The 13,149-nt window shown below is 50.2% G+C and overlaps 6 protein-coding genes across 6 annotated transcripts; 2 read left to right on the top strand and 4 right to left on the bottom strand.

Moving 5' to 3' along the window:
• Nucleotides 1-1,273: 1,273 nt before the first annotated feature.
• On the bottom strand, nucleotides 1,274-2,750 carry ISF_00663 (Dihydrolipoamide succinyltransferase; the record flags this gene model as incomplete). Its single annotated transcript, XM_018844270.1, has 4 exons — nucleotides 1,274-1,570; nucleotides 1,626-2,018; nucleotides 2,080-2,439; nucleotides 2,499-2,750. 4 exons carry the CDS (start codon nucleotides 2,748-2,750, stop codon nucleotides 1,274-1,276), a joined length of 1,302 nt encoding a protein of 433 aa, XP_018708720.1.
• A 1,649-nt stretch (nucleotides 2,751-4,399) lies between these two features.
• Nucleotides 4,400-4,920, bottom strand: ISF_00664 (histone H2A; the record flags this gene model as incomplete). The annotated part of the gene is made up of 3 exons (XM_018844271.1): nucleotides 4,400-4,461; nucleotides 4,517-4,809; nucleotides 4,865-4,920. The coding sequence occupies 3 exons, from the start codon at nucleotides 4,918-4,920 to the stop codon at nucleotides 4,400-4,402; spliced, it is 411 nt and encodes a 136-aa protein (XP_018708721.1).
• A 1,459-nt stretch (nucleotides 4,921-6,379) lies between these two features.
• ISF_00665 (histone H2B) lies at nucleotides 6,380-6,899 on the top strand (the record flags this gene model as incomplete). Its single annotated transcript, XM_018844272.1, has 3 exons — nucleotides 6,380-6,542; nucleotides 6,599-6,670; nucleotides 6,721-6,899. The coding sequence occupies 3 exons, from the start codon at nucleotides 6,380-6,382 to the stop codon at nucleotides 6,897-6,899; spliced, it is 414 nt and encodes a 137-aa protein (XP_018708722.1).
• A 285-nt stretch (nucleotides 6,900-7,184) lies between these two features.
• On the bottom strand, nucleotides 7,185-9,001 carry ISF_00666 (D111/G-patch domain protein; the record flags this gene model as incomplete). The annotated part of the gene is made up of 2 exons (XM_018844273.1): nucleotides 7,185-7,626; nucleotides 7,686-9,001. 2 exons carry the CDS (start codon nucleotides 8,999-9,001, stop codon nucleotides 7,185-7,187), a joined length of 1,758 nt encoding a protein of 585 aa, XP_018708723.1.
• Nucleotides 9,002-9,613: 612 nt separating this feature from the next.
• Nucleotides 9,614-10,678, top strand: ISF_00667 (Peptidase C54; the record flags this gene model as incomplete). The annotated part of the gene is made up of 3 exons (XM_018844274.1): nucleotides 9,614-10,178; nucleotides 10,227-10,395; nucleotides 10,450-10,678. The coding sequence occupies 3 exons, from the start codon at nucleotides 9,614-9,616 to the stop codon at nucleotides 10,676-10,678; spliced, it is 963 nt and encodes a 320-aa protein (XP_018708724.1).
• Nucleotides 10,679-11,329: 651 nt separating this feature from the next.
• On the bottom strand, nucleotides 11,330-13,050 carry ISF_00668 (meiotically up-regulated protein; the record flags this gene model as incomplete). The annotated part of the gene is made up of 3 exons (XM_018844275.1): nucleotides 11,330-11,458; nucleotides 11,520-12,882; nucleotides 12,941-13,050. 3 exons carry the CDS (start codon nucleotides 13,048-13,050, stop codon nucleotides 11,330-11,332), a joined length of 1,602 nt encoding a protein of 533 aa, XP_018708725.1.
• Between the last annotated feature and the right edge of the window lie 99 nt (nucleotides 13,051-13,149).

Below are 13,149 nucleotides of genomic sequence, written 5' to 3' on the forward strand. Positions count from 1 at the left end.
GTCCCGTGGATGAGTTCTATCTCTAACATGTTGCGGGAAGAGTTAAAACGCTGTGGCATAGAGGGTGGGAAAAGGCAGAAGAGGCATTAACATTGAGATAAAAAAGAAAATGTAAACAATATTCAATAGCATGGGCGTTGTAGACTGATGTGGGTTAAACAATAAAGAAGATTTGTTACTTTTTGGTTAAAAGTTCCCGCTAGGAGGGAGTACCATGCACGTAAAGAAAAAAAGAAGTGGCTGCCAAAGCCGTCTTGAACAGATGTTGGGCACATAAAAGAATGATAAATAATTCAATCTATAACTAGGTGAAAAATCGAGTTCAGCCTATATGATTATTCTATTCTTAGCCGAGGCTGTTCTTTTTTGTTTCTTTGGCTGTCAATGTTTTATCGTGCATGGGTGCTGTCGCGAGAGAAAAAAAAAAGAGCCCAGCCCCCCTGAAATGCTTGAACGCATGCCCACCTTTCTGGTTATTTTAGTGTGTTCTCTCGACATCATTTAATAATGTTCTCAGATATAAAGAGACCATGAGCTTAAATCAATTTTTACGTATGCCTAAAAATAATTCAAGATAATACAGTATGCAATAGTGTACTTCCCTATGCATGATAAAAGAACAAGTTCTCTTTTTCTCTTCCATTATATCAATAAACCTTTTCAACCAAAAATAACGATCTTAGAAGGTGCGCGTGAGCCTACCCTTATCCCCTATGCGAGTTCTATCTAAATCACGCAGTATCCAAGCTCCTCGTCCTCCTCACCCTCACTTTTCAAGAGCGAGAGTGATCACGACCAGCATCGTTCCTGTAGACAGGGCGTGGCGGATGAGGCTCACAGCGCTTAAGAACACCTCAACTACATCTAGATGAACTCTCGGGGTTGGGCAACTAATATCCATCGCGCATCGCTTCAGAGCCACTCCACATTTACAGAGCGCTGTAACTGGTTGTCGAGTGGGGGGGTGGTAGCTCTTGTATCCCAAAGAGCGAAGGAGATCTTAAGGAGAGTACGGATACTGCATTACATACACTATTCTCCTGTGGCGCAGCAGCTGCATGTACCTTATTAGCCAGTACTAACAAAGTGGGCAATGTTGCGTGCGCTAAGTATGTAGATGATGCATCCTGGCCAGTGAACTGCATCGCAGTCGCCATCCCGTGCTATCACCAGAAAAATCGGATCAAACGAATTGCCAATGTTTTCTATTGTACAAATAACTAAGAGTCTAAGATTTGTTACTTCTAGGAAGATTTGTAATAAGTGTGAAATTTTACAGGAGCATACGACGAGGATCTTCAATGTACTCCTTGATTTTGACAAGGAACTGCACAGCCTCGCGGCCATCCAGAAGGCGATGGTCATAGGTGAGTGCGAGGTACATCATGGGCCGAATCTCAATTTTTCCGTTGACCGCCACAGGGCGTTCTTTGATGGCATGGAGACCGAGAACAGCAGTCTGGGGCAAGTTGATGATCGGGGTCCCCATTAGGGAACCGAAGACACCGCCGTTGCTGATCGTGAACGTCCCGCCAGCCATGTCTTCAATCGTCAGCTTACCATCGCGAGCCTATTTCAAAAAGATTAGTGATATAATTGTTGCATCGTGTACAAGGGCAACGAACCTTCTTGCCCATATCAGCAATGGAGCTCTCCACGCCGATCATGTCCATAGATTCAACATTGCGGACAACAGGTGTAACGAGGCCCTTCTCGGTAGCAACAGCGACGCTAATATCGACGTAGTCACGGTAGACAATTGTGTCACCACCATTAGTGCCCTCGATTGAGGCATTAACGGCGGGCAAGTCACGCATAGCAAGAACTGATGCACGCGCAAATGCACTCATGAAACCAAGCTTGACGCCGGTCTTTTTCAGTACATCATCCTTGTAGAGCTTGCGGAAATCCATGATGTTGGACATGTCCACTTCGTTGAAAGTCGTGAGGGAAGCAGCAGTGTTTTGGGATTGCTTGAGGCGTTCTGCGATACGCAAGCGCATGCGGTTCATTTTAACCTGCCGAAGAAATATTAGTATTCTGAGGTGCATGCGCACGAACACCTAGCTGAAAACATACGCGTCGTTCTTCACGGCTGCCAAGGGTAGGTCCAGAATCGGAAGTCTGGGCCGAAGAGGGCGTGGAGCTCTTCTCCGCCGCAGGCCGCTGAGGCGCGGCCGGCGTGGCGACTTCCGCCTGGGGTTTCGTCTCTTGTTTGGCTTCATGCTTCGGCTCGGGTTTCTTTTGCTTCTCGGATGACTCTGGCTCGACTGCCGGTTTCGCCTGCTCTTCAGCTTTCGGGGTAGGCTCGTGCTTGGGAGTTGGGGAGCCGCCCGCTTCAATGCGAACCAGATCCTGTCCGACAGTAACCGTGTCTTCTTCGTTCACAAAAAATTCTTTGATGGTACCAGCTTCGGTAGCATTGACGGCGACATCAATCTAAAGAGAGTCAGTCAGTGAGCAGGAATGCGACTTGTCGAACGACAGAATTGTATTACCTTGTCCGTTTCAATAGTCGCAATTTCTTCATCCAGTTCAACATAGTCGCCAATGCTTTTGGTAAATTGCTTCAGCGTCCCTTCAGAGATTGACTCTGCCATCTGGGGGACTTGAACAATTTTGTCCGCATAGCTACGCACCGTCTGCATCATGCTGGGGAGCATCATAGCAATTGGTTGCACTGCACGGCGCTGGCGAACTTGGCACATGGGCGCCAATCGCACCGCGGTTGCCAATCGACGCGACAACATAATTGCGAATTGATACGCCTGTTCCTGACAGACCTGTTGAAGGGAATAGACAGCTAATTGCTCACACTTTGGTGTGACCCAAAGGAGGTGCCCACGGGGCTTATAGCTCTTCGCTGGGAGAAAACGGGATATCACGTGATTGCAGCGTCGTCCACCAACGAATCACAGCTCTGCCAGAGTAAAACGCAACGCGTGCACCCACAGGCCAAAGTGGCTTGAAGGTAATGGTGCCATCACTGGAATTTGGCGATATTTTTGTGCGTTACTATCGCATTGCGTAGCTTGAATGTCGAGAAGATGTCACGAAGTAATTTAATTGTCTGTTACTTCACCAGGTCTACTGCAACAGGCGCCTTATCATCTGTTATCTCTCGTCGCCACACTGCTTGTGGCTTACTAAGCTACATAGTGTTTGTATAATGGCTAAGAAGGACGCCAGGCCGTAAGGCGACCACCCACGCCAATTGGAACCTTGCCTCTGCTGACCACTAAACTCTCAGCCATCATAATCGTCAAACACCCAGCTGCCCAAGAGCTTCAATCTGCAAGCCAGCATCGCGGAGAGGACAATTCGTGCGCAGCAGACCCGATTGCACTTGCTTCGGCGGCCGCTTTCCATAAGCATCCAAACGAACAACCGCGGAGGAGAAACATCATGTCAACGCGACAAGCCGCGCTGTTCGTACTCAGTCACGCTGTATTTCGGGCAACGTTCATATTTCTCTGACAAGCACGTTTCTCAACAATAGGTCTCTGTATCGCAGATCGCTGCGACTCGCCCTAGACTGGGCTGTCCAAAGGCAGCTCTGGCGAGGTCAAGCACTGTACATCCGATCGTTATTCGAGGCGAATCGCCATGTCACCGATCCCAGACAACAAAGGGTGTGTTGTACACTCAGTATCGAGCCTCTGTGTAGTCTAACAACTTGCTACAGGCTCTTCTATCCGAAACCGAAAAGCTGCTAAATGGCTGGAAGCATCCCGATCCTTATGTCCCACCGACTGCCCCCGGAGGTACGCACTTGTTCCACAGCGACCCTCCCATTGTCGACCTAGGAGAGCACAATGCTTACGTTCCGCAGGATCTAAATACGAGAGAAACTTGCCATCACCGGTTTTGGATCGTAAGTTTCTGTGACCAACCAAATGTACAGCTCTGCAGTCTACTAAACATCAAAATAAAGCACCACCACACTCGGCGAACGGACATTGATACCAATGCACTAGCAAATCCACTCGCCAACCTAAGGTTTTGGAGGGTGGTTAGGAGGGCGGCAACAATATTTAAAACTTTAAAATGCTGCCAATTGTACAGCTGCTAGATAAGATAACACAGCCTTCATGTACAAAATTTATGTTAGATTCTGGCGGATGTTTTGCGTCTCAAAACGTGCATAAAGCGCGCACGTCTGTCTGCAGGCATTACCTCAGAGAACATGTTCATGATGCAAGCTGGACGATATAGAGTATGCGAAATATGCATTAAAACTTCTTTTCAAAATAGATGTGTAATCTCATTCATGACCATAGCCTTGGGGATTATTGTACAACCCTGAGCGCATATAAAAACAACCGAAAACCCGGAACCGTGACCCCTGTCATTGCAACCCAAACGAACCATCGCAAGAAAGCAAAAGAAATTGACCCATTTACAGTTCCTGGCTGGCGTTCTTGCCGCTCTTGCCCTTGCCAGTCTTCTGGGGCAGAAGGTCTGATGCGCGTTAGTATCTTGTCTTGCAACTGATATGCGCCGGCTTGGAACTTACTTTGGTGGATGTTGGGCAGGACACCACCTTGTGCAATGGTGACATGTCCCAGCAACTTGTTCAACTCCTCGTCGTTGCGGATGGCGAGCTGGAGATGACGGGGAATAATACGGGTCTTCTTGTTGTCGCGGGCGGCGTTGCCAGCGAGTTCGAGAATTTCGGCCGCGAGATACTCAAGAACGGCGGCGAGGTAGACGGGAGCACCGGCACCAACACGCTGGGCGTAGTTGCCCTTGCGAAGAAGACGGTGGACACGGCCGACAGGGAAGGCCAGGCCAGCCTTGGAAGAACGACTAGAAGGCTGGTCAGCGACTGAGTATGCGTGCACGACGATTGGCAAACACGTACGACTGGGCGTTCTTGGAGCCAGAGGCCTTGCCACCAGATTTGCCACCACCGGTCATTTTGATTAATTTGAATAAAAGGGTTGAAAGTGGAAGAGATGGTTGATTTGGTCGAGCAGGGCGACAATAAGCAGGGTGCTGTTAGATGAGTTGCAGAGAGATAATTGACGGTATGCAGCACACTGGCGGGGGGGCGCGGAGGTTAAGTACTTTTTGGCGCGTTGGCTATGTGATCTGGGATCACCCGCGCCCAAAAAAGGTAGCCACGTCGTGACGTTAGAGCTAGTCCTAAACAGGAACACAAGCATGGAAAATAGTAAACATGCGCAATCCGCCCTTGCAAATAAATTAAACAGCTTTCCCGCTCCGCGCGCGCATGCCTCGCCTACCTCCTTTCTTTACTCAAATTTCGACCTTTGCGATACGTGTTATTTCCCTGACGCGCAACTTGCTTAAATCAGCCAGAGTCTGACAAAGTACCATCGAATAAAAGCTGTTTTGATTCATCAAGGGCTTCTTCTACCTTTTGTTTGCTTTTTTTTTTTTTTTTTTTTGATTCATTTTGTGTTTTTAATGGAGTTGTTGGTCGATTTTTCACGGTCGGGAATGCTGTTTCGCTATTGAAGGCTGAGTATCGCTAGAAAATAGGTACTACACTGACGGTGTACCGGTATGAAGTAGGGTGGGTGTGCTAATCCTCGCGAATCAATGCTCGCCAAGTATCCTTGTTGATATCTCACGAGTAGCCTCATAGGTACAAAGATAACAGGGTAAAACACAGGCAAGACAACGGAATATTGCTAGTTATGAGCCACTAGTTAGATGGGCTCTTCTATAGTAGATTTCCAAGTCCCCAGCCTGTGTCGCAAAGCATGGAGCCGACCCATTGTGTGCAGCTCTGGTAAGGCGATCGTTGAACGGTTCCCCAAACTATGTGTGCTGAGACGGGCATGTTAGTTAGCAATTGACCGAATGCAGCTCAGATCTAACGGCGATAGGACGCGATCGCGCCTTGAATGGTTGTCTCCATCAAGCCGAACTAACGCGGGCGATGGTGAGGGAATGCGTTGTGGTGTAAGCGGAGGCGCATGGTCCAATCAGAAATTAGGCCCAAGAAAAACAAAACACAAAAAACGCGCGACACGGGGGCGGGTTAAGTGAGCTTGAAATCACTAGCCAGAACGCGGCATCACAGGTTGCAGCAGGATGTGGGGTCGCCCGAGCGGCTTCAGCCAACCACATTTCAACCTCCGCCACTGGCCACTAGCTTAACCACCTGATTTAGCTAGATCACTTCAGGCGTCGTCGCCCATCTCATTGACCACCTCCCCAGAGCAATCAGTAACCCAGCACCACTGCACGACACCCAGCTACAAAAACCCAGCCCGCCCCCCAACCGTTCTTCCTCCGCCATCAACTCTTGCCATCATCCGCTGCCTAACTCGTGCCTTTGACTACAATCAAACAACATACTCGACTTCTAATACTTCAGTTTTTTCTTCCGCCTTATACCATCAAAATGCCCCCCAAGGCCGCTGACAAGAAGCCCGCCGCCAAGGCTCCCGCCACTGCCTCCAAGGCGCCCGAGAAGAAGGATGCCGGCAAGAAGACTGCTGCCTCTGGTGACAAGAAGAAGCGCTCCAAGACCCGCAAGGAGACTTACAGCTCGTACATCTACAAGGGTATGTTTTGAGGCGAACGTCGCGTTCTGGGCGCGTTTTGCTGACCGTGTTTCCAGTCCTCAAGCAGGTCCACCCCGACACTGGTATCTCCAACCGTGCTATGTCTATCCTGAACTCGTTCGTCAATGGTGAGTACTTTCTTGTCTGCTAGTCTACGTGCCCATACTAATCTCTTCAGATATCTTCGAGCGTGTCGCTACTGAGGCCTCCAAGCTTGCTGCCTATAACAAGAAGTCCACCATCTCCTCGCGCGAAATCCAGACCTCTGTCCGTCTGATCCTGCCCGGCGAACTGGCCAAGCACGCCGTCTCTGAGGGCACCAAGGCCGTCACCAAGTTCATCTCTTCCACGAAATAAATCATGGCTGAGATTTGATTGCTGGTTTTCTGTTACGGTGTCATTTGAATTTTATTTTATGCGTGGCATCAGGGTCTCATGTTTTGAGGATCTGCGGGCTGAAGAAAGCCCTGCCGCCGTTGGGTTTCTTAATGCGTTACGGATGGTTTGCTTTATTGGGGCAATGTCTTCACGGTCAATGGGGTTTTGCGGTTGTACAATAAATTCGAGAATAGGGTCTCGAGGCAATGAATTCGTGCACATGATCATTTCAATATTATTCTCCCCCCTGCGTGACACAATTCCTTAACCCAGTCCCGCTTTGGATCTCTTCATGGTTTGCGTGACAGGAAGAAGTATTCCCTTGTTGTCTGCTGAGCCCAACGCCGTTCCAGTACTCCATCCCATCTTCTCGAGCATGGCTCTGCCGCGATTTTCCGTGCTGAGCTCTGGAGCAGACGCTCCAACAATCTCGCCATCACGGTAGCTTGCTTCGGCATATCCGTTGCGCGAAGATTGGCCCCGCGAGCTCTTGCCTTTATAATCGAGCCGGGGAAAGTATCGACGCTGGATTCGTCTGACAGCCAGGTCAAAGACTTCTTCGTCAAAGTTTGGCGTACGCTTGGTGCGATACAGTGTCGGTCGGCGCTGGTCGGCTTTGCCAATAGACTTCGACTTCACGTTGAATTTATTGGCCAGCTCGTGTATCATCTTTCTAGCGCGCTTGTCCATTGGTGGCAAGCATATACTGCGGCAAAGTGTAAGTCCGTGTAGTGCTCAAATGGGTGTAGGACCCTGGGTATTTACCTGTCATCAATGCTCATGAGGAATTTCTGGAGCTCGTCTGCAATCTGCTGAAGGCTCATCCCTTTTGGATACTTGATGCGCAGATCTTCAGTGTCACTGCTTCCGCCTTTCTTCCCTATCAGATTCAGCGCCCGTAGCTGCTCACGCTCTTTCTTCCGTTCGGCCTTTCTGAGGCGGTCACTGTGCCATGCTGCTTGAAGTCTGCGTTCTGTCTCAGGGTCGAGGTCGGCGAACCTAAGATCTAGATTCTGTTTTGCACCCTTGCCCTTTTTTTGCCGAAGACTCGGACGCTCCCAGTCCATCGTGTCGAAATCGGTATACTCCATGCCGCTTTCTCCTGAAGTCCAGCTTGGGGTATGTTGCTTCAGCTGCGTCGCGATGATAGCTTCAGCCGGGGACTCAGCTGCGTCATTTTCGTCGTCACTGGAATCTTCACTGCCTTCGCTCTGGTCATCTGTCTCTATTGTGACTGCTGCAGTCTGTAGCAGACCACAGAACTCGTCATTTTCGCGCATATTCGCAATGTAGTCGGCTAGCATCCCGTCGTCTTCATCTGCGGCATCTATTACGGCTCGTTTTGCTTTCGCTTGCCTGCCACCCCTTCTCCCACGTCGATTTTTTGCCGTCAGCTTGTCGGGATTTCTTTCTATTTGTTGCTCAACCACGTGTATTTCCGTACGAATCGCCTCCATGTCGATGGCGTCGTTTTTGGTGTTTAATCTGCCTTTGAATAGTATGATTTCACCTTCGCTGTCACTTTTCTCTGTGTCGATTATTGCTTGTTTTTGTGTTTGCGGTGTCGATAATTCGCTTCTTGTTTGGTTCGGGACTGGCGAGCCGCGGCCAGTATCATAGTAAAGGAAGTTATTCTCTGGCTCAGCTGCTTCGCTGCTCGGCGTAGCTTCCTGTCCAGATGCTACGCTGCATCTTGATACCTCGTTTTGGTGTTGATCTGCTTCTATTTCCACTTTCGGTGCATTGATAATCGGTGTGGTGTCGCTTTGATACTCGTCTGTTTCTGTGTATTGCTGCGCTTTAAGTGGCTCACTCATTCCGGCACTTATGAACGAGATGGGCATGAGCCGGAGTTTTGTGGCCTGGCTCCAGAAGGAGTGGTCGTGTTGACTGGTCTGTCGTGCTTCGTCGGCGAGCGTGAAGCCATCTGCAGCGTGGTTGGCTCGTGATGCGGGCTCATTGTGGTGACTATAATTACTCGTTGACCGGATGGTCGGCTTTGGGTGGGCTTCCGGTGCTCTTGGTGTCTGGACGCCTGGACTTAGGCCCCCTTTCTTTTTGTTCTTGCTCTTCCTCGCCATCCTGTACTCCGGGTGCTGGATGCTTGCGCTGTCGCTCTCTGTCCTTCTCCGGTCACGGACATTTGGCGGAACCTAGTTGAGTTTTGCGGTTGAGCCTAATAAATCGGCGTTTTAACTGCAGCCTTTGGCGGTGGGTTGGTTTGCGGGGCGATACAACGGCCAGGTAAACCCACCAGCGCCCACCGAGTATTTGCAGCTACCCTATACGAGCGAGCTGCGGTCGTGGTGCGCGTGTACTGTGTGCGGTCTCTGTACATTTGGGGTACTCATTTGATATACTTCATTTATATGGTTATTATGTAATTGTTCTTCCCGTTCTTCGGTATCTTTATTGTTGTTGTGGCTGCGGGTTGTGTTGAGTTGCCTGCCCTCGTACGAGCTAAATGGGTATACTACATACAGTAGGTACGTATGGCGTTTAGGTACCTATATATGTATGTAGGTAGGTAGTAGTGTCACGGGTCAAGACTGTGCCAACTGCACATCTGACCCGCCCCCAAACACGCAGCATCATCTATCACACTGCACCCATATACAGACTGGCCGTCCTTCATCACGACCACGCCACAGCCAACATACAAACGAAGCGCACACGGAACGATGGAGTCTACGATGGCCAACGTAGACCTCGGTCGCTACCGCAAGATCGTACAGCTGTTCTGGGATCCTGAGCCATCAAATGACCCAGTTCTCGACCAACCAGTATGGTGCCTGGGTCAATCATACAAACTGCACAAAGGCCAGAAGCCACGGGTAAGTGGCCAGGAGCATAATAGCAACAGCCTGGGCGAATATGCGACCGCCACGGCGGTGACGACACCAGCTCAGAGCAAGGCAATAGACGTGCCCCCAAGCAACGCGCCCGACACCCCACCACAATCAACGGGCGGCAGCTTTTCGTCCACTGGTCGAAACGAAAGGGATGATGACAACGGCTGGCCGCAAAAATTCGTCACAGACTTTGACTCCAGATTCTGGATGACATACAGGAACGAGTTCAAGCTAATACCCAGATCAATGGACCCCAAAGCCGCCTCATCGATGTCGCTGCCTATGCGAATCAGATATCAACTCGGAGACCAAGGAGGGTTTTCATCCGACAGCGGATGGGGTTGTATGATACGATCAGGTCAGAGTCTACTAGCGAATGCTATTGGCATGGTCCGACTGGGCCGAGGTTAGGAATATACACCCTGTACCATTTCCCGCTGCTGATCGATTATAGAATGGCGCCGGGGCCAGCGCAAGGAGGAGGAGATCGAACTACTGCGGATGTTTGCAGATGACCCAGCAGCGCCGTACTCCATCCACAACTTTGTTGAGTACGGCTCTTCCAGATGTGGCAAATACCCCGGAGAGTGGTTTGGACCCTCAGCCACGTCACAATGCATCAAGTACGCGCTGAACTGGATCGAGATGAATCAGATGCTAACATAACACACATAAAGGGCCTTGACCGACAAACACGAACCGGATATGAGAGTGTATATGACACAGGACAGTCCCGATGTATATGAGGATAGCTTCATAGCCACGGCGAAATCCGATAACGGGATATTCAAACCGACCATCATCCTGATCAGTACGCGGCTCGGTATCGACAAAATCACACAAGTTTACTGGGAAGCACTGATCTCGGCACTGCAAATGCCGCAATCGATCGGTATTGCAGGGTAAGAGAGAACGAATAACGGCATAGGTTAACCGCAATAGGAGCCATGCTAACCACCGAAATCGCAGTGGCCGTCCCTCCTCGTCACATTACTTCGTCGGCTCACAAGGCAACTTTTTGTTTTATCTTGATCCGCACCACACAAGAGCGGCACTGCCGTATAAAGAGAATATAAATGAATACACCGCAGAAGAGATAGACAGCTGCCACACGTCGAGGCTGAGACGGCTCCATGTCCAGGAGATGGACCCAAGCATGCTGATTGGGTTCATCATAAGAAGCGAAAAAGAGTGGGAGGAATGGCGATGTGGTATCAACTACGTACAAGGGAAGGCTATCATACATGTTGCCGACCACGACCCTATGCTGCAGAACAAACCGGAAGGCAGAGAAGGGGCCATAGACGAGGTCGAGCTTCTGAGCGACGATGACACGGGGGATGAAGCATAGGCTGGCATCACATGAGTATACAGCAGTAATGTACCGACTAACCGAAATATATTTCTAGTATGTTGAAGGCAAGTAGCTGTCAAGCACGACTCACCCCTACTCGACAGACCGTGGGTTGCACGGTGCGCGGAGAGAATTTGGCACAGCTGACCCATACTAGCATGATCCTTACACCACCAACGCAGTACAGTTGTACAGGGTCCTGTCTACCTGTTCTTCTTCTTCCTAGTCTTGGCTGCTTCGCTTCGAGGAGTAGCCGCATGACCTTCGGTACGGATATGGGCGAAGAGTTTTGTGCGAGAATCAAACTCCTCCTTACAGACAGTACAGGGGTGCTACCGAGAGAATGTTGTCAGTACATGACATAGTCATAGGGAAAGATGCCATAGTACATACATTGGAGGCTGTATTAGCTTGTGCAGCCGCGGCCTTCCTTTCGCGTTTCGCTTTTGCCTTTCTGATTTTCCTTGGACGGTCTCCCAATCCAATGTCCATGGCGGAAGTAGTGGCTGATAGGTCGTCAATGCCGCGCTCATGTAGTGGCTCGGGGGCAGCGGCATCGCCTGGCTGGCTATTTAATATACGGTTCACAATCGTTTCCCTGGGCGCGTAGTCATCATCCTCCGCCGGGGAAGAAGCTGACTGGAGTGACTCGCCATCGATATCGCCATCAGCGTGACTCGAAATTGGAGAGGGCGTGCCTGCTTGCTCCGGGCTGGCTAAAGCAGGCGAGGAGTCACCGTCCTGTAAAGGAGCTTCTGTATCGCCAAGTTGCGGAGAGTTCTCATTCAGCTGTAATTCAACGCCCTCTTTCCTCATCTGCCATCGTAATTGCTGCGCAGCCTTCAAGTGCTTCTTACTGCGCTCGTGAGCTTCGAGCTGCTTCTCACTCCTGAAGTTTTTATCACAGACGACGCACTCCAATATTTCCACCTCAGACTCAACTTCTGACAAGGAAAATTCTTCTTCGCCAGAGTGGCTTTCTCGTGACGTGGCCCAGTCGGGTAGCTTAAAGCTTGCCATGCGCTCCTGATTTGCGGCACGATCTCGTGCAGCTTGCGCGGAGGCGGCTACGCGTGCTGCTTCTTGTCGTTGCGCTTCTGTCTGAGTATTGGGGATGTATCGCGAGTCCCTTTTCCGGACAAACGTTACGAGAAACCGGACTGCATCATTGAATTCGCGAGCCGCGTCTTCGCGCAGCTTTCTGTTCGCCTTGTCCATCAATCTTCGGGTGTGCCTGTCCGGTGCATCTGATAGTCGGTACTTGTCCTTCCATGCGAATGTCTTTTTTGTCGCAAAACCTGCCCAGGAAGCGTAGAAGGGCTTTACAATCTCGTCGTAGGAATCTTCTGCCTGACCAAATGTGGTGTAATAGGCGGCATCGACGTTCTCCTGTTCTGCGGCTACTTCTTCCTCCAAAGCCAAGTGCTCGAATGTCTCTCTAGCAATAGTGAAGAAACCAACGGGATCATCGTTGAACGGAACGCTTGAATTAAATTTCCGGATGAGGCTCATGATCTCCTCTGCTGATGTTATGCGAACATTTCTGAACGAGGTCGGCTCCGTCCCGTCCCCTGTGATGTCTTGACCACCAAGAATAGCATCTCGATGGGAATCATACCACGCTCGTTCATGGGGATCTGACAAAATTTCATACGCAGACTGCAGCTCGGCAAATTTCTGCGTCGCAGCTGCAGCATCTCCGAAGTTTCTATCTGGATGGAGCTCCAGTGCCCTTTTTCTATAGGCTTTCTTGATGCTGCAGGTCGGTTGGTTTTAGTCGATGTGAGTAATGATGGCCCGATGTGTCAACCTACTCTATCTCGCTGGCGTCACGGTCAACGCCAATGAGTTCGTAATAGCACGTTTTAGTGGCGGTTGAGTTGGATCCTGAATCCCCCTGCGACGTCGATTGTGAGGCACCCATTTTTACAGGCGACGCCGAAGTCTTTTACCAGGATGCGGTGGAAGTTGCGAGGTGTTATAAAGCAAGTCGCCTTGATTTTCCTCAACCACTCTGTTCCAG

The sequence above is a fragment of the Cordyceps fumosorosea genome (assembly GCF_001636725.1).
Source record: "Cordyceps fumosorosea ARSEF 2679 chromosome Unknown scaffold_1, whole genome shotgun sequence".
Taxonomy (NCBI): domain Eukaryota; kingdom Fungi; phylum Ascomycota; class Sordariomycetes; order Hypocreales; family Cordycipitaceae; genus Cordyceps; species Cordyceps fumosorosea.